The sequence below is a fragment of the Sorex araneus genome, chromosome 2 (assembly GCF_027595985.1).
Source record: "Sorex araneus isolate mSorAra2 chromosome 2, mSorAra2.pri, whole genome shotgun sequence".
NCBI lineage: Eukaryota > Metazoa > Chordata > Mammalia > Eulipotyphla > Soricidae > Sorex > Sorex araneus.
The window spans coordinates 132,393,698-132,415,587 of record NC_073303.1 but is presented as its reverse complement, the minus strand read 5'-3'; the positions used below and the strand labels follow the sequence as shown (position 1 = coordinate 132,415,587).

The 21,890-nt window shown below is 39.9% G+C and overlaps 1 protein-coding gene across 15 annotated transcripts in view; it reads right to left on the bottom strand.

Annotated features, from left to right (window-relative positions):
• LRCH3 (leucine rich repeats and calponin homology domain containing 3) overlaps positions 1-21,890 on the bottom strand; it is a 124,060-nt gene that overhangs the window by 52,652 nt on the left and 49,518 nt on the right. For all 15 annotated transcript variants that reach the window (XM_055129756.1, XM_055129752.1, XM_055129751.1 and 12 more), the window contains exons 2-6: positions 17,978-18,122; positions 15,271-15,397; positions 12,651-12,756; positions 7,986-8,122; positions 4,907-5,016 (exon numbers count right to left, since the gene is read on the bottom strand). In XM_055129756.1, coding sequence (XP_054985731.1) covers positions 4,907-5,016; positions 7,986-8,122; positions 12,651-12,756; positions 15,271-15,397; positions 17,978-18,122 — 625 coding nt within the window. The remainder of the gene's footprint in view (positions 1-4,906; positions 5,017-7,985; positions 8,123-12,650; positions 12,757-15,270; positions 15,398-17,977; positions 18,123-21,890) is intronic.

Sequence of the window (21,890 nt, the reverse complement as noted above, 5' to 3'; positions counted from 1 at the left end):
ACCCATTTCCTATAATTCTCTCAGATGTTTTTATTTCTAAATATACTCTTCCTTAACAGGTAAATTTTCCATACATAAAACGGGTTATTTCCCATTATAAACAGGAACTTAAGGTGGCCCCAGTACCACACAGTCTGCCCCTCTCCCCACCCCCAACACATTGTAAACTTTATTACAAAATTAAAAAATTTTATAAAATTTATAAAGAATCATAAAACTTTTTTTTTTTTTACTTATATAGGGGCCAGAGAAATAGTACAGTGATTAAGACGCTTGCCTTGCATATGGTGAACCCAGGCTTAATCCTCAGCACCCCACAGGGTCCTGTGAGACCACAAGGAGTAACCCCTGAGTGCAGAGCTAGGAGTCAGCCCTGAGTACTGCCGGGGGTGGCCCAAAAGCAAAACAAAAAAATAATTCTTACTTATATTGAGGCTAGATATTATAGAGGTTAAGGAGCTTGCCTTGCACATGATGAAGCTGATTTCCATCCTGGCACTATGTATGGTCCTCCAGCACCACCAAAAGTGCTCCCAGAACACAGTTAGGAATAAGTCCTGAGCACAGCTGAGGGAACCCCTTTCTCCCCCCACAGAAACCTCCTACCCACCCCCATTATGTAGGCTGAAATGCACAAGCCTTCACTATAAAAGTTTAACACAGAATTTATCTCCATAACATACATCTCTACCACGACATACAACATTTGTTCTGCCTGAAACCCTCCCGACCAACACTCCCTTCCTAGTCACTGTCCCTCACCTGACACTATCTGACCCTAAGAGGCAATACCATTCTGATTTTGTTTTCACCTTAATTAATATGAAAGGCAGAATAGTGGTTCCCATTGACATCCAAGACCTAATCCCTAGAAGCTATAAACATGTTAACTTTATATGGTATAAGGGGATGGAAGTTGCAGATAGAAAAAAACACTGGCCTCAAAATTAGGTTATCTTGAACTCTCTGAATGAACTCAAAATAATCAAAGGACCTTAAAAGAGAAAGAGGGAGATAAAAGAGGAAGATAAAAGAGGAAGACAGTGTGATTCAATACTGGTTTAAAGGCTGAGGAAGAAAACTAAGAGATAAGGGACATTTAGAGCCTCTAGTTATTAAAAAAGATAGGTATGCAATCTACTTTTTAAATTCTGGGCCCACAACAACATTCTGAATAAATGTGCTATTAATTACAATGCAATTTCATTGATTTTTTACCAGAGTGAAAATATTATGAAATTGTAAAATCTTATTCACTGTTGCAAGAGTTAAGGAAATATAGTAATTGAGTTAAATATATATGTAAAATTATGTTAAGTTTATGTAAGTAAAATACATAGTTACTATCTTATTAATATATGTATATATGATTTCTAAGGCATTCTAAAACATTTACAAATAATATAACTATGGAAAATAAAGACAGATGAATCTAGCATGTATAACTAGGGATATTTTAGGGGGTGTTTTGGGCCAACCAGCCATGCGCAGGGTGTGCTCCGGGCTCTGTGCTCAGAATTCACTCATGGCAGGTCTCTGGGGGCCAGATGACATTAATAGGTCAGCTGTGTTAACCCCCGTGCTATCTGGACCTACAAATTAATACAGGGGCCAGATTATATCTGGTGATTCTTTCAGCCATGACATCGTTTTTAAATTTTATTTGTTTTTGTCTGGGAGCAGTGCTCAGGGCTTACTCCTGGCTGTGCTCGGGGGGACTAAATTTGGTGTGAGGATCAAGCCAGGGCCTGCTGCATGCACGGCAAGCACTCACCCTGCTCCCACCCACACTTCCCAGGCTGGAGCAGGCCCCGTCAGCCCACCAAATCCCCACCCCTGCGAACTCCTCAAGTGCTTAACATTATATACTTACTTCCAGTCCACTTAGAAGTAAAAGATTAAGGCTATTCTTAGTAGAAATATTTCATATATATGAGTAATTTGAACTAACCTCTCCTTATGCATTAATGTACATATACTAAAATCTGGGCTGGAGCAATAGCACAGTGGGTAGGGCGTTTGCCTTGCACACAGCCAACCCGGGTTTGATTCCTCTGCCTCTCTCGGAGAGCCCGGCAAGCTACTGAGAGTATCTCACCCACATAGCAGAGCCTGGCAAGCTCCCTGTGGTATATTTGATATGCCAAAAACAGTAACAACAAGTCTCACAATGGAGGAATTACTGGTACCTGCTCGAGCAAACTGATGAGCAATGGGATGTCAGTGATACAGTGATACAAAAATCTATTATCATGTGCATAAATAGCCAGGTAACTGTTATGAATATTTTTCATAGTATATAAGCAAAATTTCAACCTAACAGTCAAACCAAAAACCCAACACTGTTAGTTAAAAATTCGTTTCTCATTTTTTTTGAGGGACGTGGGGCTGGGGCCATACCTGGAGGTGCTGACTCCTGGCTCCACACTCGGGGATCACGCCTGGGGACATTAAGAGGACCCAATTGGGATGCCGGGGATCTAACCGAGATCAGTCACATGAAAGGCAAGCACCTGCCCACTGCACCATCTCTCCAGCCCAGTTTTTTTCTTATTGTTTTAAGATATGGAAACTAGGACGGAAATGACACTCATACGTTCAAACAATCCATTTATTTAATATACTTATTGAGCAGCTACTGCATGTGCCAGGCATTTACTGTTTAGTGGTGAAAGATCATGGTCTGGGCAAAGGGCAGAGATTAAATTCTTTGGAGTAAATATTCATGTTGTGCTCTGTATAAAAGATATTTCTAGATTAATATAAAATCACCCTTTATAGCACAAATACTTAAATGTCCAATTTTAATAATTTGGGTGGAAAAGTAATGATACATTTTCCCTTGTATTAATTATATAAGAAAAATATATGTTTTAATACAGCTCTTCATCTTCCTAATAGACAAAAATTATTATATGGCACTACAATGTAGCAAGAACTTTTTTTTGTGGGAGTGTGGTTTAGTACTAAGGGCTAACACTTGGCTCTGTGCTCAGGGGTCACTCCTAGCAGTGCTTGGGGGACCATTTTTGGTGCCAGGAATCAAATCTAAGTTGGTCACAAACAAGACAAGCACCTTAGCCTTGAACTATCTCTCTGGACCTCAATGCAGTAAAAACAAATGCCTCATGATGTCAAATTGCCGTTTTATAGCTTATGCTTTAAAATACTATAAAAATCACAAAACACTATGAGATAAAAGAACATAATCCCACTTTTAAAACCTGATAAAACACTGATGCCTGTAATGTCTCATGCCTTTCACAGTGAAACTTACCTCTAAGTTACCCAACTGACCTGATTTAATATGTGTTTGCTTTTTATAGTTTTGTCCTTCAAATTACTTTCTTTGTTACTGTCATTGCTGCTGCTGGGGGGTGAGGCATAAGACCCTAAGGTCTGGTCTGAATCCAGGCTCGAGCACTGCATGCCCATGGTGTGCCACTTGAACTACCCCCTGGTCTCACTTTCTGCACTTTTACTATGTCTGATTTTAGAAACCCTATCAAAATAGAAATGTGTTAATTAGTTTCAAATTAGAAAAAATGGGCAGCTGGTCCTCAGGACTGTGCTTATGTGTAAAACATGGTAGATTCCAAAGAAGGCCACAGGGTCCACGAGCGTTACGCCAAGAGTATTTCTGGGCTGACGCCGTGACCTGCTTAGGGGCCAGATAGCACAGTAGGTATGGTGTGGGCATCCCACACGCTCCCCAGGTCTGCCAGGAGCCAGGAGCGAGCCCTGAGCGTGACAGTTATGGCCCCCTTTAAAGCAAAACAAAACCATACCTGCTCACAGGCCTTTTAAAGGGAAATCCTGCTACTTCAACTGTTTCAGATGGTTGGAAATAGGCAAGCAGATGACCTTATGAGTCACGTGCTATATAGATATCGAACTCACAGAACCAAATAACCTGAACTGACATTAAATGGTCCTCATAATACAACCTCTTTATTTCCAGTGAGAAAAATATTAAGTCTCCAAAGTTTGAATAACTTCAGTTGCAAGTGATGTTTAAGTCATTCAGACTAGTGGCCTTCACTTGGGGACCCCTGGGACTACCTGGCAATGTCTGTGAACACTTCTGTTTGTCCCAAGAGACGAACATAACAGAGGCCAGTGTACAGATCCTCACAACAAAGAACTATCTGGTCCAAAATAGCAACAGGACTTAGGCTGAAAAAAAATCCCTGTACTTTGTCAGATCTATGTAACCAACTTTTAATATGAGCGAGCAGTCTAGAAATAACACTATTAAAATTGGTTCTTTCCAACTAAGGCGGGAAGGGGGAGGGGGCAACAGATGGGGCTGAGGAACCCTGTCACTTTGGTCACGAGTATGGTAGGACAAGTTACTTTTGGAGAGGCATAAAAATACACTGCTGAAATGTAGGAAATTATGTTGAGCAATGTCAATAAAGGAAATATATATATATATATTTGCATCACACTTGGCGATGCTCAGGGGTTACTCCTGGCTCTGCACTCAGGAATCACCCCTGGCAGTGCTCAGGGGACCATATGGGATGCTGGGAATCGAACCCAGGTCAACCGCATGCAAGGCAAACACCCTCCCCACTGTGCTATCGCTCCAGCCCCAATAAAGGAAATATTTTTTATTTTTTATTTATTTTTTTTGCTTTTTGGGTCACACCTGGCAATGCACAAGGGTTACCTCCTGGCTTTGCACTCAGGAGTTACTCCTGGCAGTGCTCAGGGGACCAAATGGGATGCTGGGAATCAAACCCGGGTCGGCTATTGCTCCAGCACCTAAAGGAAATATTTTTTAAACAAAACATAATAAAGTAAGTTATTTTCCTTTAGCCAAACACAAAGGCAGACTAAAAGGGACAGTTTATTTGATCTTCTGTGAGATGGAATACAGTCAAGAATAGAATATACTCACCAGGAACCAAAACCCAAGGGTCTCCTATCATAATCTGGCAGATCTGGAGCAATCTTACAGGCTTGTATGTTCAGGTATTTAAATATATGGACTTTGCCTTTGATACATATCTAAGTAAGACATAAATGTAACCGTGTCATTACTCATCTAATGATCAGTATTCCTTTTGAATCAATCAGCTTTCACTTAATGTACATTGGAAACAGAAGGGATTTCCACAAAGTACAACAGAAATATTAGATTTTTATTGCTCTTCACACAAATCTTATTGTTATTTTAGGAGCCTAAAAGTGATATAAATACAAATTTCTCTTTATTTTTTTGAGCAGTAAGAATTTTCATTGCTAAAAGTAGAGAGAGAGTATGGGGAATATTGTCTGCCATGGAAGCAGGGGAGGGTAGGAAAGGGGGGTATAACCGGGATATCGATGGTGGGGAATGTACACTGGTGGAGAGATGGGTGTTTGATCATTGTGAGATTGTATTTTTTTTGTTTTTGTTTTTTTTTTTTTGCTTTTTGGGTCACACCCAGCGATGCTCAGGGGTTACTCCTGGCTTTGCACTCAGGAATTACTCCTGGCGGTGCTTGGGGGACCATATGGGATGCCGGGAATCGAACCCGGGTCGGCCACGTGCAAGGCAAACGCCCTACCCGCTGTGCTATCGCTCCGGCCCCGATCATTGTGAGATTGTAACCCAAACATGAAAGCTTGTAACTATCTCATGATGATTCAATTAAAAAAAAAAAGAATTTTCATTGCTTTATTGGAGAGAATAGTAATCATAATTCTAACAAGAGTATATAACAAGAGTAACTTGCCTTTCTGTAATTCTTTGCCTAAAAGTACACCAGGTCAGTGGACAATATGCTCCACAAGGGCAAGGAACGTATCTCTTTTGTCTAGTACAGTGGTTGACACATAATAGAAATCCAATAAATAATGTCAAATCAATGAATGAAACATAAGTCTATCCTTGACACTACCCATACATTATTTCTCTATTTGGCCACAAACTCAATGCAGCATCGTTGGGAAGGACAAGTGGAGAGAGGTTTCTAAAATCTCAGGGCTAGGACGAATGGAGACATTACTGAGACTGCTCGAGAAGTTCGACGATCAACGGGATGATGATGATGATGATGATGATGATGATGGCCACAAATTTAAATCTCAAATAATAGACAGTCACTACTTATGACTATATTACTCAATTTTTTTTTTTTTTTTTTTTTGGTTTTTGGGTCACACCCGGCGATGCACAGGGGTTACTCCTGGCTCTTCACTCAGGAATTACCCCTGGCGGTGCTCAGGGGACCATATGGGATGCTGGGATTAGAACCCGGGTCGGCTGCGTGCAAGGCAAACGCCCTACCCGCTGTGCTATCGCTCCAGCCCCTATTACTCAATTTTTGATCTGGGGAACTTTGATGATCTCCAATAATAACAGGAGATTCTGCAAGCAGTAAATGAATTAATTTCTACCAAATCTTTACATTGTCTGATTATATCTGTCAGAATTTCATTACAGGAAAATCTGACTTAAGCAAAAAGAAAATGTATTGGCTTAAGAATACCAGCAAAGGGGGCATTTGCCTTGCAATGCGGCCGACCCGGGTTCAATTCCCAGCATCCCATATGGTCTCCTGAGCACCGCCAGGAGTGATTCCTGAGTGCAGAGCCAGGAGTAACCCCTGTGCATTGCCGGGTGTGATCCAAAAAAAAAACCAAAAAAAAAAAAAAAAGAAGAGCAAAGGGGCTGGAGTAATAGCACATTGGGTAGGGCGTTTGCCTTGCATGTAGCCGACCTGGGTTCGATTCCCAGCATCCCATACGGTCCCCCAAGCACCGTCAGGAGTAATTCCTGAGTGCAGACCCAAGAGGAACCCCTGAGCATTGCTGGGTGTGGCCCAAAAAGGAAAAAAAAAAAGAATGCCAGCAAAAGTAAAATAAATTAATAAAGCTAGGGAAAGGTCTTGAGCCCAAGACTCAGAAAAATCACTATCCATCTCACGGCAGTGTAGGCTCATGCACCCAAACCGGTTTCTTTCAGTGGGAAATGTGGCTAATGATAACGATTAGGTTTTATATCTTAAGACCTCAGTCACTGGGTAGATAATATCTTCAAGATATCTTGAGCACAAGTTTAAAATTTTGCAGAGAATGTTTCTCTTAAAAATTTTAACTATTTAGGGGGCCAGGCTGATATTTGATTTTATTTTTTCCTTTTGGCTTTTGTGACACTTCAGTTGAGATAAATATAAATTTCTTTTCTAGTCATTAATAACACTTCAGTAACATACAAAATAGTTTTATAATAAGCATTGTTAGAGTATCATGTAAACTTATTATACTGACTAGTGAAGATTTAAATCATGAATTTAAACATTTGTCCCCATGGATTATATTGGCTACTTTTGCTTTTAGGTATCGAACAATCATGTACAAATTATGTTTTCAATTACATTTTTTCTTTTTTTGTAAAAAAGATTCTTTGGTAAATAGTACAGAACAGAAGGAAGTGATTAAATATGAAGTTATATATATATATATATATATATATTTCCGTTATTATCTATTAAAGTTGAAATATAAGCCAGGATTATAATAGCCATTTATAGTTACGAAGTTTAACCAGTTTTAAAGTTTCCATATAGAAGCTTTATATAAAACAATCAATAAGTGTAAAATCTAAAAAGCTACAGTCTAACATATGGTTTACTAAAATTTAGACTGTACAATGTTAAGACTACATGTAAGGCTTATCGAACTCAACAGTTTCTTGTAGTCACTCATAGTCATTCAGTCATTTTAGTCAAACTGACTGATGAGGAATTTATGATTTAGGAAACAGTAAGGTACAGAAACAAACATGACCTGCATTGATAAGCTTTAGTTTTGAAATCTGAGGTTTCCAGGAAAAAATTAGAGAAGAATTCCTCATAACAGAAAAATAAATGCATATGAAAGAAATTTTTATAAAGAAGTGAAATAAAATTAAAAAGTAAAAAAGAAATAAAATTTAAAATTTCATCCTTCGCCAAAAAGTTCATGACATATTTCAAAGCAACACGACTTACCTGTGCAGGCGGTGACTGCAGCGGATTATTATCTAAGGTGATCATCTGTAGGTGTCTGAGGTTACGGTAACAAACAGGGATTGTTGTAATTTTATTGCAGGAGAAGTCTAACCGTATCAAAGGCAATTCTGCTAGCTCTGCATGTACATAAAATAGAAACAAAAGCATTTTATTATTTCGGTTTTGGGGTAATACCCAGTGTTACTGGGGCTTACTCCTGGCTGTGTGCTCAGGGATTAAACCAAGAATGGCTGTGTACAAGGTGAACTCACTGTACTACCTTTTCGGCCCAATATGATGTTTAAAAATTAGACAATTTTCATGACTTTCCAGTTAAACAGAGTAGATTTAACACAGGTCATTACCCTCATTCATTTCTAGTGATGAACTAATCCAGTATAGACAGGTAAAATGAAATCTAGTTATTAACAGATAATAAAAAAATCAAACACAAGCAATCTCTGTCCCTTTATAAACAACTCAGAAGCTAAAGGCCTAGTATCCCAGAAAAAGTGGAGATAATGAAAGGACTGTGGAGGACTCTCCCTGTGAAGAGTAAGTTAGGTCCCAGCCTCGCCTCTCAGCCAGCAAACGTCCTCTTTCCAATGACAGCAAGTCATTTTCTAGTCACTGACTGGAAAGACTCTGGACTCTAGTAATTGGATGGATTTTAGATTTTCCATTGCAACTGGCATACCACGTACAATGGAAACATTAGGAAATCACTGTATCACTGTAAATAGTACAGAACAGTTGCTCATCGATTTGCTCGAGTGGGCACCAGTAACGTTTGCATTGTGAGACTTGTTACTGTTTTTTTCCAAATCGAATATGCCACGGGTAGCTTGCTAGGCTCTGCAGTGGGGGTGGAATACTCTCGGTAGCTGGCTGGGCTCTCTGAAAGGGGTGGAGGAATAGAACCTGGGTCGGCTGAGTGCAAGGCAAACACCTATCCGCATACCAATTAGAAAACGGTGGATTTAAAGAAAACACATTCAACAGCAAGAACTCGGCACTTTCCTATTCATCCTACCCCATTCACACTTCTTGAACACCAGGAATCAGAAATATACACACTAATATGTAAGAAAACAGACATATATGCTCTCTTAAAAACACCCTCTAGGTAATGATAAGGAATTTCATCCAGCAAAATACCATTTGTTATTTATCACATAAAATTAGAAGCACCTAATCATCACAGACATTTAGAAAAGTCCTCAATATGTAAGACGAAACACATAAAACAAATGAGAAAAATAATTCAGAACAAACAGGAAACAAACAAACAAAAAATCTAAGAATTACTGAAGCTGGGGAGACAGTACAGCAGGGAGGGAACCTGTCTTACACATGGCCAACCTGGGCTCAATCCTCAGAATCCCCTATAGTCCCCCAAACACCACCAGGAGTGATCTCTGAGCGCAGAGCCAGAAGTTAAGCCCTGAGCACTACTGGGTGTGATCCCCAAACCAAAAAATAACAACAAACAACAAACAACAACGCTAGAATTACGAAGGTAACTGAATTACTTTTGAAACCAAAAGGGATTAAACAACAACAACAAAAAAAATCAAAGAGTAACTAGGAGTCTGGAAATGAAAAATCTGACACTGAAAATTTTAATCAAAATAATGATTAGAATTTAAAATAGCTGATACTGTTTATCATCCGACAAAACAAAACATGAACAGGAAAGATAAAAATCATAGGATCAAATAGGTCCAATGTCAAATTTAGAAAATTTCAGAAAACCAGAGAAAACAAAAAAAATTATTGAAATAGATATAATAATTTCTCAGAATGATGGGTAAGTCTCATGTTTAGAAGGAGGTTTGCCAGGTCGTCGTCATCATCACCATCATCATTATCATCCCACTGATCTTCGATTTTCTCGAGTGTTCTCAGTAACGTCTCCATTCGTCCTAATCCTGAGTCGTCGTCATCACCACCACCACCACCACCACCACCACCACCACCACCACCACCACCATCATCATCATCATCATCATCATCATCATCCCACTCATCGTCGATTTTCTCGAGTGGTCTCGGTAATGTCTCCATTTGTCCTAGCTTTGGGATTTTAGAAGCCTCTCTTTACTTGTCCTTCCCAATGGTGCCGCACTGGAGGCTCTTTCAGAGTCAGGGGAATGAGACCCAGCATTGTTACTGGTTTTGGCATATGAATATGCTATGGAGAGCTTGCCAGGCTCTCCCATGCCAGGTACTCAACATAATTAATTGAAACACATGGCAGGGGCCAGGAGAACTAATGCAGGGATTTAGGGAGTCTGTGTGTAATTCTAAGGTCATGAGTTCAATTCCCTGGTATCCCACATGCGCCAAGCACGGTCCCCACAATTCTGCTACCTGTGATCCCTCACCATAAGTAATTTCTGGCCACAGTAGAGCCAGGTCTGTGTGCATCACAGCCAGGTGTGTGTATCGCTGGTCAACACGATATCTACAACAACAATGAAGGGAATGGGGCAGGGGAGGGAATGAAAACCAAATAAAAACTCATCCTTGGATATATCACCATGTTCTAGCAGAAGACATGAAAATCTTCCAGGGAAGAAAACTAGTCACAAAGGGATCAGATCAAATGTACACCTATCAAATTGCAAAAGTGAAAACTAAAATACATTCTTTTAAAAAGACCTAATTAAACAAATCAGTAACGGGAGGTCAGTGGAGAATACTTGAAAAAAAAAATGTTTTCCTGTGACATAGTCACAGGAAACCGGTAGACTGTCCTCTAACAGAACACAAGAGAAAAGTCAGAAAGGAGAACTGTTTCTCAGTTAAATCATTTAAGCCAAAAATAAAGGGAGAAAGACAAGGGACCCAGAAACAGGAATAGCTTTGGTATTTTTTTTTTTTTTGCTTTTTTTGGGGTCACACCCGGCGATGCTCAGGGGACCATATGGGATGCTGGGATTCGAACCCCGGTCGGCCGCGTGCAAGGCAAACGCCCTACCTGCTGTGCTATTGCTCCAGCCCCCAGGAATAGCTTTTAAAGAAAGCCAAGTAGCAATAATAGAGAACCATCAGCCAGATGTGAAAAGAAGGAAAAAGGTGTTAAGTAAAGGGGAGAAAGACTCTAGCTGGCAGATGAGAGCAAAGGCTCAAAGGGCCAGGCACATGCACTGCCAGCAGCGGCTCTGAGCTGATCCGAGTGGGAGCAGCCCTGGACCAGCAGGGGCTCCAGCCGCAAAACCAAAGCCAGCACAAGTCTGCCTGTTCTGACAAATAAAGCTGCTGGAAAATGAAAATAATTAACTACGTGCAAGTAAATAAATGAAGAATACACAAAGAAGCTTCAGGAGAAAAAAATAACAAAAAACAAGATGCTATCATTAGCAAGAAAATGAAATTAGAGTAATTCACCTGAATTGGAACAGGAAAATATTTATGACTTAATGAAAAGTGAGAAAACCATACAGGGAAGATGGAAGAGGAAAGGATGATGGGGCAGTGTAAGGAAGCTAAGCTCTCACTTACTGTGAAAGGAAGTGGCCCAAATGTCAAAGCTGATATATTCAGTAATAGCTGTACAAGCCTCTCATTTAAAATAACAGTGTGGGTGGGATGGGAGGTCTACTGGGGTTCTTGGTGGTGGAACATGTGCACTGGTGAGGGGATGGAGGTTTGATCATTGTATGGCTGAGACTTAAACCTGAAAGCTTTGTAACTTTTTTCATGGTGATTCAATAAAAAAATAATAAATAAAATAAAAATAAAATAAGTAAATAAAATAACGGTGAAAGGGCCAGATCAATAGTGCACTGGGAAGGGCATTTGCCTTGAATGAAGCCAACCAGGGTTCAATCCCCGGCATCCCAGAGGGTTCCCCCCCCCACCCATCCCCAAGCACTGCCAGGAGTGATCTTTGAGTGCAGTCATGAGTAACTCCTAAGCATTGCCATGTATGACCCAAAAAAGCAATAAATAAATAAATGAACAAATAAATAAAAATATGGTGCAAATCTCAGTGAAGCATATGCAAAGGTACATGCTTCTGACCACTGGAACTAAGGAGGACAAGACAGTGAGATATGAAGATGCTGTTACTATTTTAAGCTTCTTATATTGATTGCTTTGATATGTAATTTGATGAAAATAATAAAAATTAAACTATAACAAAATATTTAAACTACCAAGTTGTAATATGTAATCATCAGTAATTCATATTAACATCCTAACTTGCATAACATAGAAAAAAACCTTTTCTATTATCTTAGTTTAACTGGATAGAAAATCATCTGAACCTGTTTTTGTGACTCAAAGTTTGTAATATGCATTCAAAGTAAAATACAGAAATTATATGAATTTGACTGTTAGACTGAAATTGTCTGAAACCAAGAATTTTAATTTTCACTAAAACCCCGAAGTTTTCATTATGTGATTTCATATTGTATCAGCATTATTACACTAGTAGCCTTTCAAGACCAACTATATTAAGTTCTGAGCAGAGGGGTAAATGCTAACTACTGAATTTTTTTTTTTACATTACATACAACAAAATTCTGCATTTCTCAGAAGAAACTATGCTTACTGAACATTCACTGACAACTATCTGGAGTTATCAACTCTATCAGGTGGAAAGATCTAGAAATAAAATCTTTAAAGAAACTACACTATTACTTCAAAATTCCTTACCTTCAGGTAAACATACTAAGTGATTCCTTCTTATGTTAAGGTCTCTCAAGGCTTCCAAATTACCAATTTGGGATGGTATAGTTTGAATTTCATTGCAGCTCACATCCTTTTTCAGAAAGACAGAAAGTAAAGGACTGTATAAGTATTACAAACCCCCTACTTTAACATAGCTATAAAGTGAAATCTGACAGAATCATTCTATTTCCTCTCCTGGTTGGAAATACACACACACACACACACACACACACACACACACACACACACACACACACACACACACACACACACACACACACACACACACACTTTGAACTAGCATTTAATTTTTTAGGTTTTTAAATAGAATTTCACAAGTTTTTAATTATGCTCATTTATTAAAAAGCTACATTAATTTTGTGACCTTAACTAAAATTAGATGAGCTATGATGTAGACAAGATGCATAGGATGTCAGCTCAAATAAAAATGTTGGTGAAAGGTAAAACAGAAGCATAAAGAAGATCTATTTAGAACAATGAAACTACAAGAAAAAAACAATGATAAAAATTTTAATAAAGAAATTTAACTGTAAAACTATTAGGAGTCAGAGAGGTAAATACACGGGTTAAGACACTTGTCCTGTAGGCACTGATCCTGGTTCATTCCCGGGCTCCAGAGCAAGGCCAGATCCGACCCTGAAGGCCTCCCAGAAGGCCATGCATGTCACCCTGAGGCAGGCAACTGCCAGGAGGAACCTGACTTCCAGAACACCATTCTGCAGCCCCCCAGGTCCTAAATTCATCTGAAATAAATTCTATTTTCAAAATACCAGTTGAAGTACACAGAATTCAATTCAAGGTTCTTGAAAAAACGTTAACAGATATTAGAAAACTACACATCAAAAATTTCATTAAGCCTCTGACATCACTTCAAGATTTTCTCAAAATATACATAATATTTTTTTTTACTTTTTTGACCAATCGACCAATAAATGACTTAAATAGAATAAAAAAACTCAACTTCCCAATCAAATGCTCAAGGCATCAAAGTTAAAGAGTTCTAAGAAAAAGTTGAAAGGATAGGAAAACTGAGCAGAAGTAGTTGGCATTTAACCACTTCCTGCTGAATGACAAGAGTGCGCATTCACTTTAAAATGAAGGGAGGGGGAACAACAGGATGCTGCAGTGAGGTCATCTGAGGGGAATCAGGAGCCGACCCAGCACGAGCACTTTGTCTTAGAGCAGCAGAGTACTGACAGAAAACTAAAAGCAACTTCTGCGAGTTGGATCTCTTTCCCCTTAAGTTAACTAATCGGGGGTAGCATCGCTCACGCAAGCAAGGCCAGTGGGGGCTCCCTGGGCTGGATGGGCGGCTGGATGGTATGTGGCCTCTCGGGGCCAAGGATTCAATTTGGGGCCGTCCAGTTCTTTGAACCCTCTCTCTAGCTGAGATGACTCTACCTTTAAGAATTTCAAATTCAATAAGTAGAAACGGAAAGTGAAAAACATTTAAAATTTAAAAATTTGAAAATTAGAATTTAAATCATAAGTATAATTATTCTAATTTCTAATCCATATTCTGAAAACAGTAGTCTATATCTAGACTCTAGATTTTAACATGTATGTGAATTTTCACATGATCTTTACTTATATTCACGATACACCTAAAAATGGGGGGTAGCATGTTGATGAACTGATATAAAACTATACCCCCATCTTTGTTGATGAATTGATATAAAACTTTGTTGATGAACTGATATAAAACTATACCCCCCAATTTCGAAAATTTTTCACCATTTCACAAACAGAAATGTGAACTTTGAGTTCAGGTAGCCTGGTTTCACAGTTTACTTGGATTATGGACAAAGTAATTTGTTTGAATGATACTTTCTTCAGCTGTAATATGATGATGGTAATAATAATAATAATACCTAACTTATAATGTCACTGTGGTAATTAAAAAGTCATATTCTATGCTCAGTAATAAGTAACTCAAAAGTAATAAGCAGTGAGGGTAAACATTACACTTCCTAGAAAACATTAAGCAATAACAGAATAGCTTAGAGTAGAAGTAAGTTCTAAAGAGAGCATGTAAGAAAGAAGCAAGGATGACACTTGTAGTGCACATTCAGTGTATAAATAAAAACCAGCATACTGATGCTATTAATACAATTTCATATGAAAATTAAACATACTAACTTACATATCAAAGGTTTAATAATACAAAAATGACCAAATATTGGCAAGAACCTAGTTGTAAATATTCCTTTCTATATCATGGAGGTAAATAGTTTTGTACTTTCAGTTTTCTTTTTTGCTTTCTTTTTTTTTTGCTTCTTGGGTCACACCCAGTGATGCACAGGGGTGACTCCTGGCTCTGCACTCAGGAATCAACCCTGGCGGTGTGCAGGGGACCATATGGGATGCTGGGAATCGAACCTGGGGCGACCGCGTGCAAGGCAAACGCCCTACCTGCTGTGCTATTGCTCCAACTCCTACTTTCAGTTTTCTTAATTCTGTGTTCAATCACTTGAATATTGATCATGTAAGAACATATCACTAAATGAAAATAACTCATAAATACAGATTCATAACACATAAAGGTATGATAAGCACTGGGCAAAAAAACAAAACATTAACTTACAAGTTCTGTTAAATATCTGAGATGACCAATTTCTTCTGGAAGTGAGACCAATTTGTTATTGCTAGCAATTAAGACTTTCAATGGTAAATTACACAAGTGTATTGGCAATGTTGATAGCTGGTTCCGACTAAATGGGTAAGTATAAAAAGAAAAGTGTCAAAGAACACCACTGAAGAAATTTACCCTTTTTCACGTTCTGTACAGGAAAGCAAAACAGTCATTCCAGGAACAAACAGTAATATCAGTAATAACCTTTGCCCCCAACTTGTCATCTTTGCTTTAGGCAATGCACTGAATTTATCTGTATTCTGCACAGATTCAACATCTATATCTCTAACAAGTTAAGGATTTTAAAAGCATATTTTCCTATTTTATAGAGCTCGAGTCATAAATCACCTTTATGAATAATGAAATACTATGAAAACACAACATATTATTTTAGTAAAATATGTATTAAAAAAAATTGGATCGAGAGGGCCAGAGAAGATAGCTCCAAGGGTTGGAACAGAAAGGGCACTCCCTGCTGTGTGGTGCCAGCCCAGGCTTGAGCTCCAGCACCCCAGGGCTTCCTGACCGCCGTCAGGAGTAACCCCTGAGCACAGTGCCAGGAGTAAGCCCTGAGCATCACTGGGTGTGGCCCAAAATACAAAAAAGAAAAAAATGTTTAAAAAGGAAGAATTATAAAAGTATCTGTAATTTACTTTATTACAATATTATAGCCAAATATACCTACATGATGCTGACATATGTCTATGAAAAATAAGTGACAGGCTGTGATTTCAAATAATCACAGCAACTGAGGTAACAATAAATTTTTATTTATACAATGAAGATGCAAATCAAATCTAAAAGTACTAAAGCTATACATATTAACACATATATTCTTCTTTTTTTGCTTTTTGGTCCACACCCAGCAATGCACAGGGCTCTGCGCTCAGGAATTACTCCTGGCCATGCTCAGGGGACCATATGGGATGCTGGGAAATGAACCTGGGTCAGCCGTATGCAAGGCAAATGCCCTACTATCACTCTGGCCCCCTATACACACATATTCTTAGGACAAAAACATATTGAAATTTTATTTAAATAGTTAACTCAAGCCTTAGAGTCCTCAATCCTCTCTACTTTCAAAATCTTTTTTTTTGCTGAGCCTTTAAAACTTTTGAATCTAATAAAACCTCTTCCTAGATCTTAAGATAAAGAAACGTCAGGGACATGACTCAGGTGGTGAAGCGCAAGGCTTGCATATTGAAGGCCCTGGGTTTGATCCCAACTCCTTATGTCCCATCCAGCCCTGAGCCATGCCAGGAGCCCCCGAACTCTGCTGGGAACACTCCCTGCAGGGAAGCAGGGGCGAGTGGGACAGCACTGTGGGGAAGGCGCTTGCCATGCATACAGCTGACCCCTCTCAACCCCAACCTGGGTATGACTCCTGAGCTCTAGGAGGGACTCCTGAGCACAGAGCAGGATTAAGTCCTAACAGGGGAGGGCCGAAGCACAGACTTCAGAAAAACTAAACCAGGCCAGCGAGACAGCCAAGAACACAGAGGAAAAACCCTCAGAGTTCAATCCCCAGCACTGCCTGGTCCCCAGAGCACCTTTGGGAGTGATCTCTGAGCACAGAATTGGGAGTAGCCGCTGAACTATGCCTGAGTGCCCCAAACAAACAAAAACAGAATGACCGCAGACTGCTTTCTTGGACTGGAAAGTTCCACAGGCTCTGATGTGCTCTGCATGCAGACACCAGAGACCGTCCCAGCACTGTACACCCTGACAGGAGCACTGAGAGCATTCCCAGGGATGGCCCAAGCAGAACAGCCAGTCAAGAAAATGCAAATCCTGAAAGGCTGACAAAAACGAGGGAAATAATTTATAATTATATAACTTTATATATAAAATATAATTACATAACTATAATTATATAACATAATTATATAACTGATGTAAAATATTATTCCACATTTGTATTTTCTCTAGTTGGACATTTACTAACTTTTACAATGAAATTTTAAGAACAGTTCTTAAAAGATGTGAAAAATAGGTAAGCTGAGTAAATACAATACACAAAAATACCTAATCACAAGGATCAAAACACATACTTTAAGATTTATTTCTCCTTAATGAAGTTTATTTTAATAGGGAGTACCACCACTATAAGCACATTAAGTTAATGATAGGTGGAATTTGTTACTTACTGCAAAGATAAAGACAAATGATGAAACTAGTGGGATACAGAAAATTCTGTTAATACAGTCTAAACCCATATGCTGTTCTGTTTTCTGTTTTGTCTGTTTGCTTTTAGCTTTTCTGGGTCGAACTGGCGATGCTCAGGGGTTACTCCTGGCAGTGCTGGGGGGCGAGATGAGGTGCCCTGGGTTGCCCACATGCAAGGCAAACGACATGCCTGCTGCATTATTGCTCTAGCCCTCAAGCCCATATACTGTTGATACGAATAGATAATGTAGATTTTACCGGAAAGGGAAAAGAAAAACCCAAACCCACATAAAAGGCTCTGGAGAGAGAACCCAACTGTTGAATGCGTGCTTTGGATGCAGGAGGGATGGGTGCGAGCCATGCACCCTGCGGTCCCTGAGCCCCACTGGGAACAAATTCCAGCTGTGAGCTGGAACACGAGGACCACAGGCCCTAAGCAAACAAATAAAACTCAAATGAACACAACAAACATCAGAAGAAACAAAATTCTTACCTAATATTTAAGAATGTTAGCGCTTGTAGGTTTAGAATTGCTTCTGGTATATACCGAATACAATTTTGGTATAAGTTGAGATTCTCCAGGGAGACAAAGTGACATGCTTCTAAGGGAATTTCTGAGAGGCGATTTCGTGATAAATCTGGAAGAATAAACAAATTAAAAACCAACACTTAGAATTAAGTAGAATATCAAATAAGCAGATATCATGATTGTTTGAACTCTTCAGACCACTGCTTTTATTTTTACAAAAAGATAATCTAGAATTCTATGCATCCTACCAGAACAGAACAATACCAAAGGGATGGAACCTGAATCTAATCAAGCTTCTGGATTGAATACAAAGTTTCGAGATATGAACAAGACAAAGAAATGTGATAAGACACAGGCTCTGTCATTCATTATCCACTTAAACTGAATAGATTAATTTGCTCATTACTATTTTCCATCTTATACCCTCTTAAAATTTATTGATTTATTTATCAGATTTTGGGTCACACCTGACTGTACCTGGGGCTTACTCTGGCTCTGTGCTCACAGATCACTTCTGGTGAATCCTGGAGGATGATACGGGGTGCCAGGGATCAAATCCAAGTCTGCATTTAAGGCAAAGGCCCAGGCCTTCTGCCCTATTTTAACTTTTGGTAGGAATATTTTACTGAGAACTTTCCTTAAACCAAGAACCCGAATTACTATAAATTTATAAATATTTTGCTTTTGCCATAATGACTAATATTTTAGCTATGTATAAACAGGCACTGTTACTTTCTCAGTAGTATAAAGACATTATTTTATTAATTTCTACCTTCCAGGAGAGGTATACAGCTTGTCAGAATATTTTCTCCTTTATAAGCACCTTGTTTGGGGGCTGGAGCAATAGCACAGGGGGTAGGGCGTTTGCCTTGCATGCGGCCAACCCGGGTTCGATTCCCAGCATCCCATATGGTCCCCTGAGCACCACCAGGAGTAATTCCTGAGTGCAGAGCCAGGAGTAACCTCTGTGCATCCCCAGGTGTGACTCAAAAAGCAAGTATAAGCACCTTGTTCTTCACCTCACAACCACCGTTTTTTTTTTCTTTTTTTCCTGCTTTTTGGGTCACACCCGGTGGTGCACAGGGGTTACTTCTGGCTTAGCACTCAGCAATTACTCCTGGCTGGGAATCGAACCCGGGTTGGCTGCATGCAACGCAAATGCCCTACCCGATGTGCTATCACTTCAGCCCCTCACAACCACCTTTAACCAGAGGAATTCTTCATTCAGTTGTTCCATCTCTTTCCCATTTGTTTTTTCCCTTCTGTATAATTTTCGTTTTAATATGCTGTTCTACTTTAAGTTTTCCAGACCACTAATTTGAACTCAACCATAATCATTCTCTTCATAAATATATACAAAAGTTTTCTCCCTCTCAGTTTTTAATTTTAAATATGATTAGAATTCCATAAGTTTCTCTTGATACTCTCAGGAGAATCTGTTTTGTTTGTTTGGCACATCATATCTCTCCGGACAGACCCCTTTCGTGCACGTAGCTCACTCTCCAGCTGCTCGAGGTAAGTGAATCATGTCTCTGCCAGTTCACGTCTGCGCCATCCCCGGAGCTGAGGCCAGGCTGCTGGAAGAGCCTGTGGTGTGAGCGCCACCGACCACGGGAGCAGTACGGTGGGATGAAGCTTTCCCTCTGCCAACAGTTTAGAGAATTTCAGCCTTTGAATCACTGTCACACACATTTTTGCCTCTTTGTTTCTTTTGGGCTTTAGTATATAACTCAGTCCTATGTGTTCTTCACAGGTTGCTTCAGCCTGTGAACCTCAGAGATCCTTCATTCTGAAATGAGGGAGACAAAAGTTGGTGAAGTAGATCACCATCTTGACAAACTGGGTCCTCACACTGTTTCCAGGTAACAAGTCATCAAGTACTTAAAACGAAAAATGTTCTATAGAATCAACACTGTAGATAACGTCTTAAGTGTAGCAAGAATTATTTGTATAAAGTCCTATTTAGTTTACCAGAATATTTGGGTTGGAGAGAGAGTATAGTGGGTAAGGAGTTTGCCTCGCATGTGGCCAAGCTGGGTGGGAGCCCTGGTATGGCCTAGAGACCCCTGGGAATAGACAGGGGTGACTCCTGAGCGTAGAGTCCAGAGTAACCCTGAGAGGGGCTGGAGCGACAGCATAGCAGGGAAGGTGTTTTTGCTTTGCATGCAGCAGACCCGTGTTCGATTCCCAGCATCCCATATGGTCCCCTGAGCACCTCCAAGAGTAATTCCTGAGTGCAGAGCCAGGAGTGACCCGTTTAAAAAAAAAAAAAAGTAACCCCAAGATCACCAGGTGTGCCTCTGCCAAAAAAAAAAAAATCAGCATAATTTCATCTTTTTTAAAAATCCGCATCATTTTAAATGTTAAACAAATGAAAGAAATTAGCTTCAATTACTAACTGTTCCTTGGGTTCGGGGCCATGCCCAGCTGTACTCCTGGCTCCATGTTCAGGGATTACTCCTGGCAGGGTGTAGAAGGCCATATGCCATATGTAGTTCCAGATACTGAAGCCGGATCAGTCATGTGCAAGGCACCTACCTACTGTGCTATCTCTCCAAATCCTGTGCCTTAAATATTTAAGTTTAGGCTTGCTTTTTGAGCCCATGTTCTTCCTTAAACACATACCTCACTTAGTATCTTGTTTCTTTGCTTGCTTATTTCCACTCTGGAGAAACCTGTGAACACATTTCCCCTCTTTTCTCTCACATCTTTCTAACAAGTTTTGTTCAATAAAAACTACTTTGCTTCAGGGCTGGAGCAAGAGTACAGTGGGTAAAGCACTTGCCTTGCATGCAGCTAGCCCGGGTTCTATGCCCATCATCCCACATGGTTGGTCCCTTGAGCACTGCCAGCTTATGTCGCAAAATCGAAAACCATCCACCCACCAATTCCTGGCACCACATAATACCCAAGCACCAAGCCGAGAGCAGCTCCAAGTCAGTTGGTGTGCCCGGCCACCTCTTCAAAAAGAAAGACAGTTTGCCAAAATGGTTGTAATAAAAGTATACAAAGTTTTCTGTGACTTCATATTCTTGTGAATGTTTGTTATAGTGAGATGGTTTAATATGCATATTGTGGCAGTTTTAAAGATCTTTTATAGCGGCATCTCATTATGACTTTAAATTTAACTACCCTGGTTAGAAATGATAGATAACAACTTTTCATGTTTGTTGGTCATTTGAATGCGCCCTTTAACTCTGTGGCTTGAAGTTTCATGGTCTTTGTGGTGATTTCTGATGAAAGTCCATCATTTTAATAGAGCAAAACCTTTTGCTAATAGCTCTACGATTCATGGTTTTGCAGTTTCAAAAAAAAAAAAATTCTGGAGCTGGAGTGATAGCACAGTGTGTAGGGCGTTTGCCTTGCACGCGACCGACCTGGGTTCAATTCCCAGCATCCCATATGGTCCCCTGAGCACCACCAGGAGTAATTCCTGAGTGCAGAGCCAGGAGTGACCCCTGAGTATCGCTGGGTGTGACCCAAAAAGCAAAAAAAAAAAAAAATCTGTACTCAAAGGTTGGAAAAGTTTTTTCTTCTAAAAATTTTAAAGTCTAAGGACCAGAGTCATGGTCAGTGGGTAGGCACTCACTTAGGGACAGTCATGGTCAGTGGGTAGGCTCTCACTTAGGGATAGTCATGGTCAGTGGGTAGGCTCTCACTTAGGGCCAGAGTCATGGTTGGTGGATAGTCACTCACTTAGGGACAGTCATGGTCAGTGGGTAGGCTCTCACTTAGGGCTAGAGTCATGGTCAGTGGATAGGCTCTCACCTAGGCCAGAGTCCATCAGTCCCTTCCAGCAGTGCTGTGCCCAACTGTGCGGGCAGAGATCCCAATGTTTGGGGCTGGCACATATGGCTCATACCTGCCTGACCTCCAG